At 40.0% G+C, this 25,187-nt stretch overlaps 1 protein-coding gene across 11 annotated transcripts in view; it reads left to right on the top strand.

Annotated features, from left to right (window-relative positions):
• SEMA6D (semaphorin 6D) overlaps window positions 1-15,258 on the top strand; it is a 600,716-nt gene extending 585,458 nt beyond the window's left edge. For 3 of the 11 annotated variants that reach the window (XM_055279010.2, XM_063640722.1, XM_055279009.2), the window contains 18 exons: window positions 730-892; window positions 1,298-1,409; window positions 1,969-2,029; window positions 2,152-2,214; window positions 2,324-2,425; window positions 2,650-2,740; window positions 3,195-3,314; window positions 4,015-4,103; window positions 4,849-5,066; window positions 5,173-5,304; window positions 5,648-5,803; window positions 5,893-6,066; window positions 6,869-7,009; window positions 7,105-7,182; window positions 7,586-7,686; window positions 8,044-8,100; window positions 9,598-9,765; window positions 11,515-15,258. In XM_055279010.2, the coding sequence (XP_055134985.2) occupies window positions 784-892; window positions 1,298-1,409; window positions 1,969-2,029; window positions 2,152-2,214; window positions 2,324-2,425; window positions 2,650-2,740; window positions 3,195-3,314; window positions 4,015-4,103; window positions 4,849-5,066; window positions 5,173-5,304; window positions 5,648-5,803; window positions 5,893-6,066; window positions 6,869-7,009; window positions 7,105-7,182; window positions 7,586-7,686; window positions 8,044-8,100; window positions 9,598-9,765; window positions 11,515-12,803 (3,261 nt within the window). In that variant the 5' untranslated portion in view covers window positions 730-783 and the 3' untranslated portion in view covers window positions 12,804-15,258. The remainder of the gene's footprint in view (window positions 1-729; window positions 893-1,297; window positions 1,410-1,968; window positions 2,030-2,151; window positions 2,215-2,323; window positions 2,426-2,649; window positions 2,741-3,194; window positions 3,315-4,014; window positions 4,104-4,848; window positions 5,067-5,172; window positions 5,305-5,647; window positions 5,804-5,892; window positions 6,067-6,868; window positions 7,010-7,104; window positions 7,183-7,585; window positions 7,687-8,043; window positions 8,101-9,597; window positions 9,766-11,514) is intronic. The other 8 variants (XM_055279012.2, XM_055279011.2, XM_055279017.2 and 5 more) reach the window with 6 other exon arrangements.
• Window positions 15,259-25,187: the final 9,929 nt, after the last annotated feature.

Below are 25,187 nucleotides of genomic sequence, written 5' to 3'. Positions count from 1 at the left end.
TGTGTCCAAATGGTTTTATGTAAAAACGTAGACTTCCCTGGTGGCCTGGTGTCAGCTGTGCCACTTCATCCCTGCCTTGCTTTGCTTGATTGGTTATCATGAAATCATTGTATTTCTTTTAATTCCCTTTCACCCTGATTCAGGGTCATTCATGTCATTGTCTCCATGTTGGTCTTAGTAAGCATAGGGAAATACTCTACTTAAGAATTTAGGGCTAATGCTTGGGTAATGCTGGGAATTTGGCAACACCATAAGCAAAGAGCTAAGGAGAAATTATGACAGGATCATCAGCCCTCTGGCTATTTTTGAGGCAGCTTGAGCATTTTATGTGGGGCGGAGACAAGCCATTATTAGGTATATTTCAGGACTGGGGGAAGAGGATTGGAATTTAATTAAAATTCGGATCCCAACTTTGCCCATCTTCTGGCCAAGTCAGCAGCTAGCATTTCTGCTCATGGTTCTGGTGACTGCTGTGATGGCATACGATTACCTCCAAAATTCTTGTGAATTTGCTGAAAACTTCACTGTGCTCAACCAGATGCTTTAATCAGGCCTGGCATGCTGCCATCTTTTGCCTGTGTTTTTGGCAATACCTGATCTACCACTGCCAGCATTCCTGGTGGGAGAGGGGCTTTGGAGGGAGCTGATGGCGAAAACTGAGCTGATTACAAACAAGAAAACCGCTTCATTGCAGCATAGAGATCTTTCCAAACTGCTTCTGTTTTCCAGGTAGCTCAGTGACATTTCTGAGCAGGGGCTACCCTGACTTCACCTTGGCCCACCATGAGGGTCTTCCTGCTTTGTGCCTACATACTGCTGCTGATGGTTTCCCAGTTGAGGGCAGTCAGCTTTCCTGAAGATGATGAACCCCTTAATACTGTTGACTATCACTGTAAGTCGTCTCAAGAACAGTCTTCTATTCTGAGAAGGAAGCTTTTCTGTTTTTCATTCTCTAAGCATGTTCGTTTTCAGAAAGAGGCAGAGATTTTTTATGTCTTAACCTTGAATTTGCATCTGAGTTTATCAGTAATCATTTCCTAGTGTTTGGAGAAAATGGGGCAGTTTTGTTGGGTGCTTTTCTACAGCAACCCGTATATAGGTTATATATTTTGAGTTAAAAGAAAAAGACCATTTGCTGACATTCACTGCCTTTTATTCATTTATATTCAAGACCTTAAAAGAGGAATTTAGTTAGTTAAAACCCTTCTACAACAAGTATATACAGCTAATCAATGCTGTTTATTGATCCCTCAGCTCCATAATCCTGAATGATGGTTTAGCCCATTTTTACTTGCAGATTCAAGGCAATATCCGGTTTTTAGAGGACGCCCTTCAGGCAATGAATCGCAGCACAGGCTGGACTTTCAGCTGATGTTGAAAATTCGAGACACACTTTATATTGCTGGCAGGTAATTTTCCTCTCATTGGTTTATTAGATTAAAATTCTTTTCTCTTGTGGTGCTTGCATTAATGTGTCTAGTTCATGAAAAACTAATATGTGATTGTGATCAAAAATTGCAAGTAGCCAGAAATATTCACTGAGAAGAGTCAGTGTTGTGTACCAGGAACAAAATACAGAGCTCAGGCTTTCAGCGGTACCATTTTATTACTGCCATCAAGAAATCATGCACCATTCTTTTTTCCTAAAGCAACAGGGGGGAAAAAACCTTTCTTTATGCGTTTTTAACTTAGAATTATTCAAGCAAATATTAGAAATATGTCTATGCTAATACCAAGTAGCAGTTTGACCCATGCCTGGAGAGAAGAGCTTTCTTTGCTCTCTGACTACAGTGATATATAAAAGCATTTCACTAATGAAAAAGTACTCTTTGTTGACTTTGTTTGAGACAGAGAAAATCCAGATGATCTCTAAAACACAATAAAGGCAGATCTGTAAAAATCAAATAAGAAGCAGCTTAACATTTTTATGTATTCACATGATATGTTTTCTTGCCTTATTTCCAACAGGGATCAAGTTTATACAGTAAACTTAAATGAAATGCCCAAAACAGAAGTAATACCAAGCAAGGTGAGCAACTGTAGTTGGCAAATGTATTTACATTCCCTCTGAACCTGATTAATTTTCCCACTGCCTCCCCCAAAAATGTTCCCAGTTAAAAACTGAACTTTGGTTTTGCTTGATTAATACAGAAACTGACATGGCGATCAAGACAACAGGATCGAGAAAACTGTGCTATGAAAGGCAAGCATAAAGTGAGTTAAACAGACAAATGTCTGCTAGACTTAGTCTTTCTGTGGGCTTGATACCACAGTGCCAGCATGTTTGAATGTCTGATATTAATGTAGCTACTACTTTCTTTAGGATGAATGCCACAACTTTATCAAAGTATTTGTTCCAAGAAACGATGAGATGGTTTTTGTTTGTGGTACCAATGCATTCAATCCCATGTGTAGATACTACAGGGTAAGTATATTTTATGTGATATGCTTGTTTTGATCAACTTTTCTCCCTTCACTGGTGTGCTGTTAGAGTTGAAACCTTTCTGCTTTCCAGTAATTTATCTCTAGTGCTATGAAAGAATAAAGACAGAATTCTTCAAATGGAATTTTAATACGAATAAAACAGTATTGCCTTCAAACAGGCACATTGAATAGATATGACACTGGCTATTTGTTTTTCTTTTGTAGTTGAGTACCTTAGAATATGATGGGGAAGAAATTAGTGGCCTGGCAAGATGCCCATTTGATGCCAAACAAACCAATGTTGCCCTCTTTGCTGGTAAGATCCTTCAGCGTAATGAATATAAATGATTAATGACATTGAAGGCGAAAAAGGAATTTAATGGAAGAGTAAAAGTTAATAACTTGGATACCCACCTTGATCTAAGTGTTCGAAAGGCTAAAATCTATGCACAAATTTTCAAAAAAAAAAAGAAATTAAGGGCAAGGATATTTCAGTGCACACTATAAGTATCATGACACCCTGTTGTTAACTAGGCCAGTGACCCCAGATAAGTTGCTTAACTTTTTGATGCCTAGATCCCTCATCTGTAAAATTAGATAATATCATGGCTGACCTGTCACACGTTGATGGTGAACATCAGGTGTAGCCCTATTTGTATAGATAATGGTAATACCGGTGAGAGTGCTCCAAAGGGCATAACACGCTACCGAAGCTAACACACTGCAGTATAACTATGGTTATCTTACCAAAATTATAACTTTGGTTTCAGATGGGAAGCTGTATTCTGCCACAGTGGCTGACTTCTTGGCCAGTGATGCCGTTATTTATCGAAGCATGGGTGATGGATCTGCCCTTCGCACAATAAAATATGATTCCAAATGGATAAAAGGTACCTTTGAAGAGCAGTGTCGTGGGGTCACCAGGATAGTGGATGGCCCAAGTGGGGACAGCAGCCACGGCCATCAAGAGGTTCAGCACATGACTTTATATTGTTTATTTAGAACAAGTACACACTGCTTTGATTGTGAACAGGAGCATTGACAGGGAATGAGGAGGCTAGTAACCATGTCAGGAGAGTAAGTTCATCCAGGTGTTCATCCTAGGTGACCTCAAAAAAAAAAGGGGGGGGAGATTTCATCTCTGTGTATGCCAATTTGTCTAACTTTCTACATGCACATAGTACTACTTGCCATCTACCCATCTTGGAAAGTTAACAGTGAGAATCGATTAGTCCGTATGAGAGCCATTTTGTTCTTCAGAGTCTAGAAATCAAAATTTTTTATTTTCAGTGTAAGAGGTTTTCTTCCCTAGTTAAATAGGTTAATGAATAAATTTGTTGAAACAAAGACCTTTGCTGTAGTTCAGTTCCCTGTAGGTCTTTTTACAGTCCATTAGCTGACTCTAGAGATGACGGGTTCCCTGAAGCTTGAACACACCCATATTGGGACTCCTCAAAGTCATTGGTAGATTGGCGTTCTTGTTGGCTTGAATGTAACTGTGCAACATCTGTCAGTCATGCTTTGCAGTCGGGGTCTTATGCTAATTGAATTATCCTTTAGGAACCAGTTTGTTTTTAATTTTTCTTTCAGAGCCACACTTTCTTCATGCCATAGAATACGGAAACTATGTCTATTTCTTCTTTCGAGAAATCGCTGTCGAACATAATAATTTAGGCAAGGCAAGTATATGCATTTGGCTTGAATTGTGGACTTGTACTGCATGAAATTGAGACCACTGTGATAGAGTTAAGGATGCTCCCTTGGCGTGTTTTCCAGCTCTCAATTCAGTATACGTAGGGCCAACTGCAGAGAGGTGGGTTGATTGTCATGAGAATAATTGCTGGAAAACATCTGAACAATAACCTGAGTGGGAACAGCAGCCTTGAGTTTTGAGAAGGTTTCCTTTTTTTCCTGCAGCCACAGAGAGTGTTCTACAGGTACCCTTGAGCTACGGATGCTTTTTTCACTCTTTAGAAAACCATTGATAGTCTATTCTTTCTCAGTGTCAAAAGACAGGATAGAAAGTAGCGATCCTATTCAATTTTTAGTGTTTCAGTGAAAGCCCATGTGATTTTAAAGTATTGCAACCCCTTCTATGCCAAGTTGAAAGATGACACGTTTCATTAACAATACAGGAAGCAAAGTTGGAGACCAAGTGCAGGGATGGTTTTCATTCAGCAAGGCAGATAGACAACTCACTTCTTGGGGAGCATGTTTAGCAAAACAGGAAAGTGGCTCTTTTTCCCCCCACAGGTGAATCTAGTTTACCTTCTTACTAAACAGACCCCTAGGGAGAAGACTGCTAGATTCTTTTGAACCAGATGTATTTTTAGCATTTTTTGTCCCTCCCTTAAGCAGTATCATTTTGTTTCCATTCCTTTCCATGCTCATAACCCCATTGCTTTGCTTCTGTCCGTTGGGCAGGCTGTGTATTCCCGTGTGGCCCGCATATGTAAAAACGACATGGGTGGCTCCCAGCGGGTCCTGGAGAAACACTGGACTTCATTTCTGAAGGCTCGGCTGAACTGTTCTGTCCCTGGAGATTCGTTTTTCTACTTTGATGTTCTGCAGTCTATTACAGACATAATACAAATCAATGGCATCCCCACTGTGGTCGGCGTGTTTACCACGCAGCTCAACAGGTGAGAGCAGAACCCTGGCACTGCAAAGATATTCTCTATGTGCCTGTCACAACCAAGACAGGCTCCATGTCGCCAGCCTCTTCCTGATGATTTTCTTCCTTTTCAGCATCCCTGGTTCTGCTGTCTGTGCATTTAGCATGGATGACATTGAAAAAGTATTCAAAGGACGGTTTAAGGAACAGAAAACTCCAGATTCTGTTTGGACAGCAGTTCCCGAAGACAAAGTCCCAAAGCCAAGGTAAATAAAAAAGTAGAAAAGGGTTTTGTCTTGAACAAAACCCTCCGGTCATTGGAAGCATCCCTCCTCAGGGAGCAGGTTGGCCAAGCTCCCACACCAGGAAGGGGTCCCTCTCTCTGCAGCATCTCAGGCAGAGCCAGCAGACATAGCCTTGTGACCTGCGAGCCCATGAGTGTGAATGGAGAACCCATTGAATTCAGGGGCATAGCGTTGCTCCTTTAGTTTCACTCACTCTCCTTCCTCCCTTGACCTCTTCTCTGAGAATATACACTTATTCCTTAGATACAGTACATGGTGTGGCAGGGGCAGCCGAGAGCATAAAAGAACGCTGTTTTCCTTTCAGGCCTGGCTGTTGTGCAAAACACGGCCTTGCTGAAGCTTATAAAACCTCCATCGATTTCCCGGATGAAACTTTGTCATTCATCAAATCTCATCCCCTGATGGACTCTGCCGTTCCACCCATTGCCGATGAGCCCTGGTTCACAAAGACTCGGGTCAGGTAAGATTGTGTGGGAAGCACTCCTTCCTATTCAACGTTTTCTCTGCCTGTTGGCCTCCCCTTCTGATCTGTGCCGCCTCCTCTCGTAGGTACAGACTGACAGCCATCGCAGTGGACCATTCAGCTGGACCCTACCAGAACTACACAGTCATCTTTGTTGGCTCTGAAGCTGGCATGGTACTTAAAGTTCTGGCAAACACTAGTCCTTTCTCTTTGAACGACAGCGTATTACTGGAAGAGATTGAAGCCTACAACCATGCGAAGTAGGTATATGTTACGAGAACGCTCTTCAGCACTGCTCAAAAATTTTCGGCGTGTATTTCATCTAGTCATGTCCTTTTGGCCCTCTAAATTAGCAGTGGTTTGGCATAATAGTGTTTTGTGTTTTTTTCTCATTGAAATAAATCTTGGGTTTGTTTTTTTCCTGAGCCTTCTAGGGCAAGGAGGGTGAACAGTTGATGAGTTTAAAAATAATTCAGCCCTTGTTTTTCACCTGTAGAATATGAGAACATTTCAACAGCACCTCTCTTATCTTGCAGATATATTCCAAGATGCTACATGCAGCAGACAGTTGTGAGCTTGCATACACACACACACAAATATACACACACATACACAGAATGTAGTACTAGTTAAGCGTTTCCTTCCTATCTTTAATATGTAAGAGAATATTTAGACCATTTAAAAAAAAACAAACAAGAAACAGAAGAGAGAAATGGAGCAAAGGGGACTAAGGAGAGAACCAGAACCATCTAACACAGGAAAATTTATATGCATTAAAGCACGATCCTTTTTATTTCTATAGTCAAACGTGGCCTTCGCAAATGCAATTCACTTCTATCATCATAACAGGAAAGCAATCTTTAAAAACCCTTTGTCCAGCCTGAAATTTAACCAACCAAGCAGAGAAGTAAAAGATGAATCACATAATTATTTCCAAACTATGTACTTGCCTGGTTTGTTACCAAGAGTATTCCTTACAATTTCCCAGCTCTCAGTAATTGCTAAAGCAAACCACACTTGACTGACTAAACATATGGCTTCAAAATGTATCCCACAAAATAGGTGCAATGCTGAGAATGAGGAAGACAAAAAGGTCATCTCGTTACAGTTGGATAAAGATCACCACGCTTTATATGTGGCGTTCTCTAGCTGCGTTATCCGCATCCCCCTCAGTCGCTGTGAGCGTTATGGATCATGTAAAAAGTAAGCTCGTGTTTCTCTACTTACCCTGGGTCTTGCAGCATCGAAACCTTTGATGATGAGAAAATCCAAGTTACATTCTGTTTGGTTTTATGCAGGTCTTGTATTGCATCTCGTGACCCGTATTGTGGCTGGTTAAGCCAGGGATCCTGTGGTAGAGTGACCCCAGGGATGCTGTAAGTATACTTTGTCACGTGAGCTAGGGTGAACTGTCTTCTCCAGGGTCTCTAAAGCTAGAAATTGTAGAAAACTTCCAATTATACTACTTTTCTTTTCTTTTTTTTTTTTTGTTATGGGAGAAACAGGAAAACGAAAACCAGGAGATGTGAGAAGGAAGGGAATAATAATACTTAAGGGAAATGGTAGACCTAATAATAATACTTAAGGGAAATGGATGGAGAGAAAAAACCGATTCTCTTCTGTTCTCTTAAACATTCTAGTTCACCAGTTTTTAACAGAAATAGTCATCTTAGCAAGTTATGTTAAAATGTTGCTTTTTTTTTTGTTCTCTCTGCCCATTCTTACTAATCAGTCTGTGTTCTTGGTTCTGCTCTGGTTGTCACTTGTGTTCCTATGAAGGCTGTTAACCGAAGACTTCTTTGCTTTCCATAACCACAGTGCTGAAGGATATGAGCAAGACACAGAATTCGGCAACACAGCTCATCTAGGGGACTGCCATGGTAAGACAGAATCTTCCATTCCCACCTGGAGCTTCTTTTTGACCACATTTGCACGTGGACATTATTTTACAATCAGTCTTTTTAATGACTCAGGACACATGCCACCTAGCATTTAACTTAAACTTCGCAAAAGCTGAGCTGTTCGGTCATGGGGATACATTAGAAAAGAGGCTTACTTTTTTTTCCTTCACCATTTACAATTTTGTAGGAAATCTAGAGAGAGGTAGTCTAACCAGTAGGTTAATCTTTTTAATTTATAGTCTTTTTTTTTTTACTTTTTTAGTTAATTGGAATTCATAAATTTTTGCTTTCTTTTGGTTACTTTTCACTGATTACTTGTTCCTTTAATTCTTTTAGAAATTTTGCCTACTTCAACTACACCAGATTACAAAATATTTGGCGGTCCAACATCTGGTTAGTTTTTTTTAATTTTTTTGAATTAACAACCTTTTCTTTCCTTCAGTTCAGCATTTTCAGCCCCTTCTCCCCTCCTTTTGCGCAGTTTGGCAGCCCTTCATTTTTCCGCTTTGACTCATATTCCCACTGATGGTACCAAAAGACTTTTCTTACTGAGCACTTCACCCTTGTATAGCATGTTAACACTTCATCATTGACCAAGCCACATCCTTTAAGAAAATTCAAATGGGCTAACATAGACTGCATTCCAGCTGCACGCACGCCCACCCAAGCTTTCTTCTTTCTCACCTCTTTGCATTGTGAATGTTTCTTCTGGTCATCTGTATTTAATGGATGGCGGAATTTCATTATTTTCCCCATCTCTCCTCACCTTTCCTATGACCTAGTAAACAAATACACATTTCCCATAAATGTGTATTTATAAGTTTTAGAGATCTTTGAATGGTTTGCGCGAATCCTGGGAATCTTTGAATGTTGTGGTCTCAGTGGTGTGAAAAAGGCTTCAGTGGAGTGAAGCTGATTTTTGATGTATTAAGATGTTCAGTGGGCTCTCCAAGCCTCTCTGTACCTGTTTGGAGCCTCCTTCTGTTAACTGTTGCACCAGTCAGAATTGTGGTCTCTGAGGTTTTAGCTTAAAAGCGTAGGCTTACATTTTGAGGGAAAATCTATTTGGAGGAAATCAGTACTAGATATGCTAAAAGGTTAAGTTACTCCCGGTCCTATTGCGGCTTCTAAAACTCACCAGCAATTCCTTTTCTCAGGGGGAGAAAAAGATGGTAGATCTTATGTATCAGGATATCCTCATTCAGTTTGTAAATGCCGTTGCCTTTGCATTAGGTTCTGCTAACTCTCCGGAAAAAACAACTCCCCAGCAGTTTTGGAGAGAGTACAAGCAAAGTCTGTCCCCTCCTTCGTTGTTTTACTTTGGGTGGCAGAGCCTCAGTATAGTGAATAATCTAATCTACAAATGGACAGGAGCCCCTGGTAACAGCCTCTTAGGCAGAGGTGGTTTATCACATCCAAAATCAAGTATTTTCACAGACTCAACCAGATATTTTCCAACAACGTTCCATCGTAGTTTCTTCCCCAGTAAAGCCTATAGATTTTCTAACCTTCTGTGAAAGTGCTTTTAAAAATGCCTAAAAAGAAATGAAATGATGTCTCACAAGAGAAGGAAGAAACAGCAACTAATCTGCCCTGGGAATTATATTACCTTTTTCATGAGTGTCATTAGTAACCACAGGGGCTTTCCTAAGAGCCTTTCGAGTATCTTTAATTTTGAAATCTGCTTAATATATCTTTACTGTTAATTTTTAGTTGTCATTCTTCCCTTGAAAGGAAGGAATTTGATGTAGCTTCCTCAGGCGTGTTTTTACAAAATCCTAGAGCAAACTTTCTCATAAAATTTACTCAAACTTTATTTAAAAATGCAACAGACCAATAAAAAAAATCTTGACACTATCCATATTAATAAAAATCTGTTTGCCACCACAGACATGGAGGTATCTTCATCTTCTGTTACCACAATGGCAAGTATCCCAGAAATCACACCTAAAGTGATTGATACGTGGAGACCTAAACTGACAAGCTCTCGGAAATTTGTAGTTCAAGATGATCCAAACACTTCTGATTTTACTGATCCTTTATCGGGTATCCCAAAGGGTAAGGCCTCAGCAGGGACCTCATCTCTAACTGCATGGAAACCTGATCCTTAATGTCACTGAGGAGTATGTGGTTCTCCAGAGGTGAGCCTCACTGGAGCTTCTGCGGTTGTACCTCCACCACCCCTTGCCACAGTCTCTCTGGCTTTCTGTGGTTATATCTGAGTGCATTCCTTAAAAGATAAAAGAGGTGGAAAGCTGTTGGAGAAAAGGCTGGTGAAGCAGCCACTCAGACAATCTAATCTGTGTTGATTTCTGTTTGAAGAAGCAGAGAGCCTGCTGGATTTCAGGGAATTTCGAGGGTCACCGCAGCAACATCAAAAAACAAAACTCATTAATTGCAAATATCCTGATATCAGATGTTTTGTCTAGGAGCCTTTCCCAGACTCTTGTTTAGCTTCAATTCAAAATGCAATCTGAAAAGGATATGTGAGATGCTAAGTTGCTTGAATGCCGCAAGCAATAAAACATAACAGAGTGCTTGTCCATAACTATCATTTTCAGCCCGTAATAGGAGCAGTTATAAAATAGCTGCCTGTTGAGTTAGCTTATTAAATATATTACTCTAAGAAAAAAATCTATTCTTTAGTACTTACTAAACTATGGTATCAGGTTTCCAATCAGTTTTTATGGCAGCGCATTGTCATTTATGATTTATATCAGTTGATTTTCATTTTATATGTTTTCGTTGTAAACAATTTTATAATCATTCTTCTTTCTGCTTTGCTTTCTTTAGTAATACCATTTTTTTCTACTTTACTTTCTCAGTCTTTCACAGTGCCACTGAATTCCATAACATTAATTAAACATTAATTAAAAACAACTAATGTTCAAAGGCCTTAGTACTAACTTAAAGCAACAGAATCTTCAAAATCACTCTGACTTACCTTACTCTGGGATAGCTGTGTTTATAGCATGTAACAGACTTGAATACCTCTTAAACTAACTTTTTTTAATTAATTGTTAGATGTCTGTGGTTGCATTAAAAGGTTGAGTTTAATTTCAATAATTATAAACTAATTTGCCCTTCTTCTTCTAGGTCTAATTTAAATATTTTCAAATATCTTCAGATAATTTGACAGTTTACTTAACTAATACATAGTATGTTTCTTTAGACTGTCTGGATTTCTTACATAGTCGGTCATTCAGGAGTGCTTCACCCCAAGATGGAATGAAAAAAAAAATCCAAGCAAACATGAAAGTCTCTATTTATAGCTAACAGTGATCAAGCAGATATTTTTGGTTTGTGAACAAATTATATGTTCTTATTAAAGTTAGTATAATTGTATTGGAATAATTATTTTAGCATAATATATGTTTATGCTAATTATTACATTTTCCTATATCCTAGCAGCTACCTTTTAATCCTGAATTAAGAGAAAATTATGAGACAAAACCTATGAGTTTAAAGTTAGCTATTTAGAAAATATGTACTTCTAATTATTTTTTAGATAGAAACTCTTACATTTCTAACATATAACAACTTTATGAGGGATTGGAGGAAAAGAACAGAAGAATACAGATCAGTGGGAGATTAGAGTTATCCTGGCATTTGCAGCAATCCTGTATGTCTCTGGTGATCCTAGTTTGATTAAAGACAAAATATACAAGGAATTTTGGAGTCTACTTGACCCTCCAAGCTAAGCATATGAACTATGTGAAGGTCGTGTTGGCTCACTGAAAGCCATTTGCTGTTTATTATTATTTTTAAAAAGCACCTCATTCACACTGTCCCATGTGTCTATTGCAGGTGTACGATGGGAAGTCCAGTCTGGAGAGTCCAACCAGATGGTCCACATGAATGTCCTCATCACCTGTGTCTTTGCTGCTTTTGTTTTGGGGGCATTCATTGCAGGTGTGGCAGTATACTGCTATCGAGACATGTTTGTTCGGAAAAACAGAAAGATCCATAAAGATGCAGAGTCCGCCCAGTCATGCACAGACTCCAGTGGAAGTTTTGCCAAACTGAATGGTCTCTTTGACAGCCCTGTCAAGGAATACCAACAGAATATTGATTCTCCTAAACTGTATAGTAACCTGCTAACCAGTCGGAAAGAGCTACCACCCAATGGAGATACTAAGTCCATGGTAATGGACCATCGAGGGCAACCGCCAGAGCTGGCTGCTCTTCCCACTCCTGAGTCTACACCCGTGCTTCACCAGAAGACCCTGCAGGCCATGAAGAGCCACTCAGAAAAGGCCCATGGCCATGGGGCTTCAAGGAAAGAAACTCCTCAGTTTTTTCCCTCTAGTCCGCCACCTCATTCCCCATTAAGTCATGGGCATATCCCCAGTGCCATTGTTCTTCCAAATGCTACCCATGACTACAACACGTCTTTCTCAAACTCCAATGCTCACAAAGCTGAAAAGAAGCTTCAAAACATTGATCACCCTCTCACAAAGTCATCCAGTAAGAGAGATCACCGGCGTTCTGTTGATTCCAGAAATACCCTCAATGATCTCCTGAAGCATCTGAATGACCCAAATAGTAACCCCAAAGCCATCATGGGAGACATCCAAATGGCACACCAGAACTTAATGCTGGATCCCATGGCATCGATGTCTGAGGTCCCACCTAAAGTCCCTAACCGGGAGGCATCGCTATACTCCCCTCCTTCAACTCTCCCCAGAAATAGCCCAACCAAGCGAGTGGATGTCCCCACCACTCCTGGAGTCCCAATTACTTCTCTGGAAAGACAAAGGGGTTATCACAAAAATTCCTCCCAGAGGCACTCTATATCTGCTATGCCTAAAAACTTAAACTCACCAAATGGTGTTTTGTTATCCAGACAGCCTAGTATGAACCGTGGAGGATATATGCCCACCCCCACTGGGGCGAAGGTGGACTATATTCAGGGAACACCAGTGAGTGTTCACCTGCAGCCTTCCCTCTCCAGACAGAGCAGCTACACCAGTAATGGCACTCTTCCTAGGACGGGACTAAAGAGGACACCGTCCTTAAAACCTGACGTGCCACCAAAGCCTTCCTTTGTTCCTCAAACCCCGTCTGTCAGACCACTGAACAAATACACGTACTAGGCCTCAAGTGTGCTATTCCCATGTGGCTTTATCCTGTCCGTGTTGTTGAGAGGATGATGTTGTAAAGGTACCTTAAAACAAGAGACTCGCTTGTATTTTAAGAGAACCAAGTGGCCAAAGAAACTCTTTCTAACTTTGGCAACATCAGAACTTGCCACATGTAGCTACTGCAGCAAGGCTTCTGTGTACTTGCCTGAAAACAAAGGAAGGTGCTGGTCATTCCATTTCTTTTGTTTGAAGCTAAAGAGATGATGTGTAGCTCACAGGGGCTACCTTACCAGTATAAAGAGCTGATAACAGTACTCAGAAGAATCTGTGAACAAATACTTGAAAATGGGTTCAATGTAGACTGCCATTATGTGTGGTCTTCCCATTAAATGTGAACATTTTAATTTGTATGCATTCACCTTGCCTCTTGCACAAATGTCAAAAAAAAGATGGTAATGTCTCAAAGAAATGAACTTGTAGATTACCAAGCAGTTTGCTAAAACTTCAATCTTTGATCCAAGCTGTAGCATTTTTTTTCATGTGTGGCATTTTTTTCATGCCACCAACAAACTTGTTGCGTGCACGTGCGCGCGCGCGCGCGTGTGTGTGTGTGTGTGTGTGTTCTGTACCCACTAGGATTTGTTTAGGTGCCCATTGCATCTTTTCGTGCTATGGAGTTGTTTACATTAAGCATGACTGAACGAGAGACAATACTATTTCCCACAGGAGTCCATTGGGTTGAGCTTTGAAAGAGGAATAGAATTGAGGCTCCTTTGACCATCAACATGATGAACTTTACTTATGTGGTACCCAATGCCAGAATGTAAGAGTTGCAAGTGATTTTGTGCTGCTATTCATTAAAACATGTATTCCAGTCTTGCCAGCTTAAGGAGATCAAGATATTAAGAGGTATCCTTGATTTATTTTCCAGTATTCAGTAGTAAAATTTTCCTGTCCACTGTGAATCAAAGCCTGAGTCACTCTATTTAACCTTGGACACACTAATAAGGTTTTATTTTTATTGTGTTCGTTTTTTCCCCCATATAGTAAAATTTATCCTCCTTTAACTCTTCCTACCTCCCAAGGTAAGAAACAAAAAACAAAAAAATCAAACAAAAAAAAAAATAGAAGACAAAAAAAGACATATGAAAGGAATTGTAATTGGCTTAACAGAAACCAAACAGTGGTGTCTGTAAAAACCTAACAGTGGTGCAATCATGTTGTCTGTATTGTGTTATGTGAGAATTTTCTCCTAAGTCATGCAGGTAATGACAATATACTGTAAATACCACATGTGAGTTTACCTGAATCTGTGCATTTTGTGCCTTATTCATGAGAATGATAGAAGTACTAAAATCTGTCGAGTGTTTTCAGTATAGCACATTATTTACTGAGTGCCAGTTGTAAATGTTTTTCAACCAGCACCTGAAAAGACTCTTTTCAAAAAATCACAGAAACAACCTAGAACAATTATTTGTTACATAATCCAACTTCATAGCAGCATTACATTCTTTGCCATGATAAACATTCCACTCCTGCTTTCCTAAGGATGAAACAGTGATAATGTGAACTCAAATGAGGTTTCCTGGGTAATGTGACACCTGCAGAAACTATAGAGCGTCATTTATACGTAGTTTGGCAGAAACCACTTACGGCTGATGATGCGCAACCCTGCTGACTGTTTCAGTTAATATGCTGCACACCACATACTTGTTTAGTGAACCAAATCTAGAAAGTACCAAGGCAGAGGAATGCTCCTGCTGTAGTCAGGCAAATGAGTTCAACTGGATTTCTTTTGACAATACTGTTGGTACCTATTACTTGGGGGAGGACAGGTTGCAGAAGACCAGATCATTTTTATACAGAATGTGAAATACTGATACAGTTATTCTTTTTTTTAAAGAACATTGTTTTGTAAAGAACATGATTTCCAGTGATCTCTGGAAGCGCTAAAGCTAAAATTTCTGTTATTGAAACACTTCAGCTTTGCAACTAAAATATTACAGATTAATAATAAATTAAACCAACCAATGATAAACACTACTCAGTCCACCAACAACAAACCTGTATGAATTCACCTTACCAATATTAATCCCAGCGTGTGTAAAACAGAACAGTAACTCTATGTGACCCCAGATAACATTTTGTAACATTGTGCTTCCTTGTAGTTTGTAATGTGAGTTCAATCAGTATTTATGTTGAAATTTCTAACATTAAATCTAGTCTGTATCCTGTTAATTTAATTTTTAAGTGCTTTATCCATTTGTGCAAAGGTAAACGCAGATTGTATCTTTTTTAATGGTACGGCATAAAAAGTAACCCTCAAGTGAAGTGGCTCTATACTGTTTTATAGAGTACTTTAACATGTATAGATACCTTGTAAACTTGTATTGTGGATGTGTAAATAATATGTACTTTGGGTTTTTAACACCGCATGTAAAGTCAAAATAAAATATACAAATCATTATATCCTGCCTCTTGATGTTGAAGAGGTTTATAACATATTATATTTTTAAAATATTTTTAAGTCAATCAACACCAGTAAGAGTTGCTTTTAAAATCTGCCAAAATATTCTTACCTGGAACAGTTGCTCTCCAGTCATGGTTACACTACCATTCTCTCCTTGGAAGGCTGATACTGAAGGTCAGAGCCCCTGAAAAAAATGAGAAACTGTTCAGAAAACCAGTTGAACTGTACTGTGTCAACAGTCAAATGCTTTAGGCAAACAGTAGTGGTCCACATTGTCCATAGATGTATCTAGTTCAACAGACATTTTTAAAATTCATGATTTGTTTTCCTGCATGAAATTTTTCACGTAATTTCAGTTCAAAATTATAACGGGCAAACAGGGTTCCCATGAACATTTCTTGCTATTTGGTATAAGGAGTTTCTCAGTTCCCTTGTTTTAAACGAATAGAATAAATTGGGAGCTCTCTTCCCTAAACATTGAAGTGGAAGGTAACAATATGATTCCATGGCTCGCTCTTAGCACGTAATGAGTTGGTGGCTGCTGTCATTGCTTCTCGTGGATGTTGACAGTGGCAAGCCACTTCTGAGAGAGACAATGGGGTGGTTGTAGCAACAATCCCTGCCCTCGGTTCTAGCTGCTACTCCTGGCCAAAGCCCATCTGCAGCTCCCATGTCATGTTTTCTCAAGGAGCCTCAGCAGCATCTTTGCTGAACAGCAGAATGGCCATATTCCTGTCTCGAGTCTTATTCTCCTTGATAGTGTCATCTAATTAGGGGTGCTGCATTTCAGTCTCAATTTAGTGGTATCAGAAGTCCTTGTTTATTCCTATCATGGCATGCAACACTCCAGAGACATGAAAAATTTGCAGGAATCTTTTTGTGAGAGAAGAAGACCAGTGGATGGCCTATTTGCCCCATTTCATAGCTCCCAGCACCACAGGTGGTGCCACCAGCCACAGAACCTGACCTTGGCCTTCCAAACTACCCTATCGTTGGGAGGAAGTCTGTGTAAGTGCACACCATTATAGTGCTGGAGAAGAGGGTGGAAGGTGTCTCCCATCTCACTGACTTGCAGAAGTCAATTTGTAACTCAGATTTCGAACAAATGGATGAAAGAAGACACAAGGGAAATGCATCTTCAACCTTGTCTCGCTCTGTCACCCAGGCTGAAGTGCAGTGGCACGATCTCGGCTCCCTTCAACCTCCGTATCCCAGGTTCAAGCGATTCTCCTGCCTCAGCCTCCTGAGTGGCAGGGATTACAGGCACAGGCACTCACCACCATGCCCAGCTAATTTTTGTATTTTTAGTAGAGAAAGGGTTTCACCATGTTGGCCAGGTTGGTCTCGAACTCCTAACCTCAGGTGGTCCGCCCACCTCAGCCTTCCAACGTGCTGGGATTATAGGCACGAGCCACCACACACAGCCTCTTCCTAGGCTTCTTTAGCATTGCATTATCATTCATTTGCATTGCCTGTTTCCATTAAATTGGTGTTTATTATGCCTACTGCCTATTTACTAGTTTTTCTGAGTTCAGCGATTTTTTTCTCTTCTAAAAAATGCACCTTTCTTTTCTCCCTTATAGAAGTTCTTAGCCTTATTCCATCATAGGCATTGTTGATAATTTAATAAATGCTGTGGACTGAAAGGCGCATTTCCCTTTCCTTTCCAGGACGTTTACAGTCCCCTAAAATCACATCTATGAATCCTCGAGATAAATGCTCAGATCCCATTTGAGAGAAGTAGGGTAAGGGAACTTGGGATTTTTTTCAAAGGGAGCACATAAAACCAGAGAGTAGTGGGACAAATACAAGAAACTAACCAGGACAAGGCACTGTGCTCTGGTTCCAGAAATTCCATCGACTAAGCCCTTGGTTACCCTGGGAAGGGGCAATTTTGAAGCCAGATGGAACACTTGAAATGCTGATACAGGCTAAGAAGAAAGGGCATCTCTTCTTCTGTCAGGTAGTGGCATGATGGCCCAGGTGCTGGTCTGGCACCAGGAGGACTCACCTTCCTGTCATCAGAGAGAGTTCAACTTTCTCATCTTCTCCCAGCTGGTCTCTCTCATCTCCTTGTCAGAGAAGGGCAAAGAACAAAGTGTCCAAAGCAGCCCTAGGTCCAGGTCCAGGGAGCTGAGTTCTAATCCTCACTTTATCACTCATCTAGTGATTAAAGGGCACTCCACCTCTCCTGACTTTGGTAAAGAGATGATTTGACAGCCATCTCTCTGACAGTTCTATGGTCTCTTGTCAACTCTGCAATTCGATTATTTTATGAATGCTATGTTTAACTATTACAAGTTCAATAGCTTGGTTGGTAGTATGTTTATGGATGCATGAGGCCTGCTCCCTGTTAGATATAAGGTATATGTGAGATTAACAAGCAAGTTATGATAAACAGTGCACTTCAAGCCATTTACCTTGGATCTATTAACATATTTGATGCTTACACTTTTTGTATATATAACACGTGAAACACTTAAATCTCTGCCAGTGTTGCATTTTTTTAATCAAATAGATGTGATATCATAAAGAGGAATGGACCTATAATAAAATTAATCTTTAATTCTTGGGGATATGGAGGGTGCAAAGCTGGAGGGGGAGGTAATGTCTTGGTCATTCAAATGGTGAATCAACAAGAATTCATATATAAAGAAAAACAGCATATTTTTAGCCCCTGTCTCATAATATAATTCTTTTTAAAAATTAGGTATTGATTACTGGTTGATAAATCTCATTTTAACATGCACTTGAGTACACTTAGCCTCATATGCAGGGTTTGGGTAAAGGAAAGTATGAAAATACAGCATTATATATGCACTGTTACTTGTGAGAGTTCTTCATTAGTGTGAGATGGACCTACCCAATGCCGCTGTAAAGATTGACTTCAGACTAGTTAGAGCAGTGGTAAGAAGGAAGATTTGTCAGTTTCAAGCAGCCCTATGCAGTGGAATGTTCCATGCTGATCCAGTTCTAAATCTGTGCTGTCCAACCTAGTAGCTTAGCATATGTGGTTACTGAGTCCTTGAAATGTGGCCAGTATTTGTGAGGACTTAACTACACTGGGCAAAGCCATCTACAAGGCCACCCCTGCTCTGGCACCACTGTAAGAGGGCAGGCTATGGCTCTGAATACAGCCATTTCATGAGGTATTTAAATCTGATTAAAAGATAAGACACTCCTTGTACATTTTGTGTATCTACCCTGGGGCTTCACAGAGAGTTGAACTCACAATTGATCACCGGATCAATCATAGATCTAGTTTGAGGTCTGTTTTCTGATTTAGAAACTGTAATAAGCACATCCATTGACCGCTAAGAAAGCATCAGCGCTTGGCTTATGTGGACAGACTTCTCTTACATTTTCCTGGTGCTTTTGAGCCCTATTCAGTTAATCCCCAACATGCCTTTTTTTTTTTCTTTTTGAAAGGGATAAGATTGTCATTCCCATTTTCAAGGTACAGAAATTAAGATTAGTGTGAGTGTGACAACTATGGACATATGAATGACAGTCAATTCAAAAATCAGGGCTAATTCACATATTCTCACACTCATGCCGGACGCACAAGCTAACACCCTCTGTAAGAGGATTGAAAAGGGAATATCAGTGTTCAGTCAGTAAGGATGGCCTCTCTCCAGCACTTCATGTATAATGAGGAGAAACAAAAAAAGGTAGAATAATTACAGTATCCAGGAATACGTGCCAAACTTCCAATGAAAAATGGAACATTCAGTGACATCAGTCACATGCTGAGCCTTCATAATGAACATGCCAAATCAATTATTTGAAAAAAGAATCCATGGCTGAATTGACAAGGTGTAGGCTGAAAGCAACCAAAAGGATGCATTCAGAGATATTACAAGGAACTAACCTGATGTGTCCAAATTTTACCCATCTAAGTTTCTGGGCATCTTGCCAGATCTACACCTGTGGACTGGCAGAAAGTCTCTGGGGAGAATGCGTTTATTTTTTAGTTTGGAATTTCTTCATATTGAGCTGTGGTTGTGTATTGGGAGTTAAACAGTTACGATTTTTCCACTGCTCCCTATGGTTGGGAGATCTTTAGGAGTTGGACTATCTTAAAGATAGACTATCTTAAAGTTTTCTGATCATTTGAGCTTCCTAGCCTTCTGTGAGGCATTAGAGTAAGCACACAAAAAAATCTGTTGAAGAAACAAATTTGGTGATTGCCCCAGCATCTTATCCTAAGTCAGCCGGCAGGGCCTTACCAGACATTTGCAACTGTTAATGCTAATAAGCATAGTCAAAGCATATATACCTTCTTAGCATTTGCAAATCAGGTTTTCAGATAAGAGGATTATAGCATTCTTTAACCATTCTCAAAGGAGCATTCCATGGGTTTGGGAGACAGCTTTGGAAAGTATAAGAAAGAAATGGAACCCTTGGGGTACATTTGCAAATGTGAAAGTTTAGAGAGTTTTAGAGAGCATTTGGGATATGAATTAGGCTTCAAAGTTCAATGACATCTCAGGTTCAGAGACAGAGTCAGGCAATTTGGAGTTTTGTTGGTCTGCATGTTATTGGAATGACTCATAAAATTTGAGATCAATTCTTAAGATTCGATCTGATTTGATGATAGCCTCTTCTGGCTGCCCAGTTAAGACTTCACCCTGAAAAATTCCATCAGCTTTTCAGGACTTACTAAGCTATTATTTCCAACTACCTATGGAACCCACACTTCATAGAGGTAGAAATGATTGACATCATGTGGTTTGCTTAATTTACATGAATATCATAAATGAGAGAAAAGAGCAAAACACTAAAATGGAAGAAAGCAATAGAGTTCAAATTATTTTAAATATATATACGTATATATGAGTCTAGAAAAAAATACAAAAATATTAAAAACTGCTTACAATCATTAAAACTGACATGTTTTGAAACATGCTTCATTCAAACATACATTTTTGAAAATTCTCTGTACATTTCTATTCTAAGTTTGTTTTAAAAAGGAAAAAAAAAATCCTGGAAACAGCCCCTGACTTTGTTTAGTTATCTAGTCTCAAGAAAAGATGAAATCTTTATTTACCACTGAAAACAAACTCCCAGAATGTTGGATTTCACTGCAAGGAAGATATCTATGATTATGATCGACCTTGATGTTCTTTGGTTCCTAGAGTGTCTAAATAAAATGTTTCTTTTTTTTTTTTTTTTTTTTTTTTTTGCTGGAGATACTGGGAATAAACTGATGAAATGTGGAAATTATAAAAATACCAAAAGACAGAACTCGGGACAGAACTAGGACCCAGGCAGAATAGCCAGGCAATGGCAGAGCATGGTGTGAGTACATGGCTAGCGTCCAGAGCAGGAACTCAGAATGGAGATGCTGTGGCAGCCTGGGCCTTCTCTGTGTCTCAAAGGGCAACCACACAAAAAGCTGGAAAACCCCATTTTCTCCTTTGTGTTTTCTTTCCTAGATTCAAGAATAACAGAAAGCAAGGAAGAAGATGAATAGAGAGCAGGTAGCTTTGAGGACAATGACATTATTATGGTAATGACAACTTGGGAAAATATGAAATAATTAGTAGAGCAAAATCCTCTCCTCTGTGACAGCCTGCCATTTAAGGATGTCAGGAAAACCACACCCCTTTTGCAAAGTTCCCTGCCATTCCTTCCCTCCCCCTACTTTTTAAAAAGTAAATTTTCTCAATTTAACAAGTTCTCTTTTAGGAGAAGTAGTTCTGCTCCTCCTTCTATTGTAGCTATGGACTACCTTAAGGAGAGGGAAGTTTTTTTGGGGTAATCTCAACCAGGCTAGCCAGCCAAAATGGAATTGGCATTTAATGGCCTAGTTGTATGTCACACTATTTCATTAGGGTTTCCACGGTTCCAACTTACATCAAGAATGTCAATACCAAGACCATTCAATAGGAAGATCTTGTTTCCTTAAAATGAGCCTAGGAATCAAAAGGCATAAAGCCGCCATAGAGAAAATTACCCCCATTATTGAAAAAAATTAAGTTATTGCATAATTGGACATGTCAGAGGCGTTCGAACCACAGCGACCCCATTTTGAGTGAGGGCTAGGAAAATGAGGCTGGGACTTGCTGAGCTGCATTCCCAGAAAGTTAGGCATTCCTAGCCTCTAGATGTTTACAGTTAAGGGAACACATTGATAATGTTTACTAAACAGACTCAGACTTGGGATTGTCCTAAAATCCTGTTATCTTGAGAACAAAAGCATTCCTAATTTTGCTTGAAAGATAATAATATTGATTCTTAAGAAAATTAACCCCTTATCACAAACCTTTGTAGCAGAGCACATCTCCCCATAATCTTTTTTCATCATATATATATATATATACACACACACACATACACACACAAGCATTGTACCTAGGGTGGATGTGTTTCTCCTACTTTTGGAAGCACCCTACTCTGTCTGTGGAGTAGCTGTTCTTTCACAACTTTACCTTCTTAATAAACTTGCTTTTGCTTTGCACTGTGAATTTGCCCTGAATTCTTTCTTGCAAGAGATCCGAGAACCCTGTCTTGGGGTCTGGATCAGGACTCTTCCTGTAACAGACGTGTATCTCTTGGTTTTAGATTAGTCACCCACTGCCAGGGAATTAGGAGATAGCTCTGGAGTTAGAATGCTTTTACTGTACATATGAAATCTCCCGAGTTGAACAATTTCTAAATCTCCAGTATCTACAATGTGTACCCTGGGAACACTGAAAACACATTGGTTACATTTTGAGACCCCTGCTACACTGGGCCTTATACACATTTGGTGAGAATCATGTCAGGCTCTAGCCTAACAAAGTTGCTGCCCTGTGCCAGAATTGATGGTGGCCAAGAGCTACAATATTTTGCAGTTTTTCCCTTTGAATCTTTTATGTCTTTGCCAGTGATCTTATCTTTTGCTTCTTTTCCTCTCATGTTTATTTGAACACCAGTATATTTATGCAGTTATTTAGAAGACATACAAGAAAGATTCAGGTTGACTATGTTTGACAGAAATCTATAAGATAATCCCTGTATAAACGTGTCTAACAACTATTTGGTTTTGTTCACATCTGATTAAAACATAACAGGAAAAGTCACAGTTCGTAAAAACAACACAACTAAAATTCTTGGCAGAATGGTTGAGTTTTAGAGCTTTGTGAAAAAACTCCCTTCAGTGTCAGAATAAACACTGAAAAGGAAGGCAGGGAGTCTAGAAAGAATGAATTCCCCTTCAGCCCTATAATTAGGATCCTTCCACCATGTGAGTGGCAAAAGGCATGGGGAATGTGGCATGTTTGGAAATGTAAAATATCACTCTGAGGTCTTATATTTCCCTCAGGAGAGAAGGTAGCTTCCAGAAGCTTAGGAGGGACAGATTAATTACAGGCTTTCACTGGGAAAGCAGAAAGAGAATGAAAGATCTTAGAAATTAAACGGGAGTGTCAGAAGACCCTGAAAACTTCTCTAAGAGCAAGCAACTAGTTGAAAGACAGAAAGGAACGTAGAGAACATTCTGCTTCATAACTACGTTACCCTGACATCCCAAACAACAAAGTATGAGGGAGGCTAGGAAGCTCTGTACTCATGCTTAGCTGGACTCTTTGATAAAAGTTGAAGGAGATAGAAAGGAAAGTTGAATAGGAAGGAAAAGTGGGAGGAGCTGGGGAGCAGTGATAACATTTAAAGACTAGTAAGCTAGGTACCTAAGCGTTTCTACGTACTTAAAAGGATTGTCATAATATACTGCATAATATTATTTTGGTAAATAAATAATGACACACTTCCATTCTATAAGTATATGTATATTCTATGATTTATATAAGCATTGAGGAAATTATTAAGGGATAAACACCAAGTGTTAACGTATGTTACTGAATAAAGTGCGGGAAGTCAAAATGGTAATAACAACAATAACAGAATGTGACAGGGAGGATAACCATAGTAAAGAGCATTTATGATATAATCCCATTTCTGAGTACATATCCATGTCTATATCTATATAGACACACAAATACTGTGTCTTCATATCAGGATAAAGAGATGTGTGGAGGATCAGCATATTTGGCTGTCTACCTACTAACCATCCACCCACCTACACCTACTTCTAACTTGCTGGGTGTGGTCACCTCCACCTACAGAGCCTGAAAATGCAAAATACTTCCTTTTCCAGTCTCTCCTTCAGTGAGAGCATAGACACGTGACTCAATTCTGGCCAGTAGAATCTGAGCAAAAGTGTGGGAGGGCTTTGAGGAAGGTTGTCTTTTCTAAGAAAAAGGGAATACATGAAGAAAAGTCTTCTTTCCAGTAGTGGAAGCAATAGATGGTGTATGGATCAGCAGCTGCCGTCTTGGTCCCATGAAAGCAGGCTGGGGGAAAGGTTCACATGCTGAAGATGGCATAGTAAAGAGATTGAGAGACCTCAAGTCCTTAATGGCTGTGTAGAGCTGCTAACCTAACCAACTTTGAAGACCCTCAGGTTTGGATTTCCTGTTACGGGAGACATGAATGTTTTTATTTTGTTTTGTTTTGTTTTGTTTTGAGATGGAGTCTCGCTCTTTTGCCCAGGCTGCAGTGAAGTGGTGCAGTCTCGACTCACTGTGACCTCCATCTCCCGGGTTCAAGTGATTCTCCTGCCTCTGCCTCCCAAGTAGCTGGGATTACAGGCTCCCACCACCATGCCCAGCTAATTTTTGTATTTTTAGTAGAGATGGGATTTCACCATGTTGGCCAGGCTGGTCTCGAATTCCTGGCCTCAGGTGACCCACAGTCCTCAGCCTCCCAAAGTACTGGGATTACAGGCATGAACCACCGCGCCTGGCAAATGTTCTTCTTGTCCCATTGTTGGTCAGGTATTGCTTCTTCTAGTCAAAAGCACCCAACAGATAGAGTAACCAACAGGTTCGAGATGGTCATCTCACAGTGGATGGATTAGGAGGGAAGATGGGGTGAAAATCTCTGCCTCTCTCTTATCTATTTATCTGTCCTATATAATTTGTTTATATTGGTGCTTTTCAAGCCTGGCTGTACATTAGAATCATCTGGAGAGGTTTTTAAAACCACCAAGGCCTGGACTACACCCCAGAATAATTAAACAATTAAATTAGCATCTCTAGGGTGGGCCCAGGCATTGGTATTTTAAAAGTGGTCTCCAAAAGATTTTGATTTAGAGAGTTGAAATCTTCTGCTCCATGCTATGTCTTTTCTATGTATTGTAAAAATCTTCATGTGTATATTTGTCATCGATTGTTATGAAATAAACTCTTGTTTTTGTTTCATATTGCTACATAATGCATTAGCACAAACTTGGAGACTTATAACACTCATTTATTAGTTCACAGTTCTGTAGGTCAGAAACGGGGGCCAGCTGGACAGGGTTCCCCACTCGGGGTTGCACGAATCTATAATCAAGGTGTTAACTGAACTGTGCTCTTATCTGGAGGCTCTGGAGAAGAATCTGCTCACACCTGTCTCAGACTGTTGGTAGAATTCAGTTTCCTATGGCTGTAGGACTGAGGTCCCAGTTTTCTTGCTGGCAGTCAGCAGGGGCTGCTCTTATCATCTAGAGGTTGTTTTACTTCTTGTCATATGGCCCTCTACATCTTTAAGACAGTAAGGCCATATCAAATCCTTCTTTATTTTTGAGAAGGAGTCTCACTCTGTCGCCCAGGCTGGAGTGCAGAGGCGCGATCTCTGTAATCTCTGCTCACTGCAACCTCCGTCCCCCGGGTTTAAGCAGTTCTCGTGCTCCAGCCTTCTGAGTAGCTGGGATTACAGGCACGTGCTATCTCACCCAGCTAATTTTTTGTATTTTTAGTAGAAACTGGGTTTCACCATGTTGGCCAGGCTGGTCTTGAACTCCTGACCTCAAGTGATCCGCCCATCTCGGCCTCCCAAAGTGCTAGGATTACAGGCATGAGCCACCATGCCCGGCCTCAAATCCTTCTTATTCTTCATAT

The sequence above is a fragment of the Symphalangus syndactylus genome, chromosome 5, assembly GCF_028878055.3.
Source record: "Symphalangus syndactylus isolate Jambi chromosome 5, NHGRI_mSymSyn1-v2.1_pri, whole genome shotgun sequence".
NCBI lineage: Eukaryota > Metazoa > Chordata > Mammalia > Primates > Hylobatidae > Symphalangus > Symphalangus syndactylus.
This window is presented reverse-complemented; position numbering and strand designations above follow the sequence as displayed.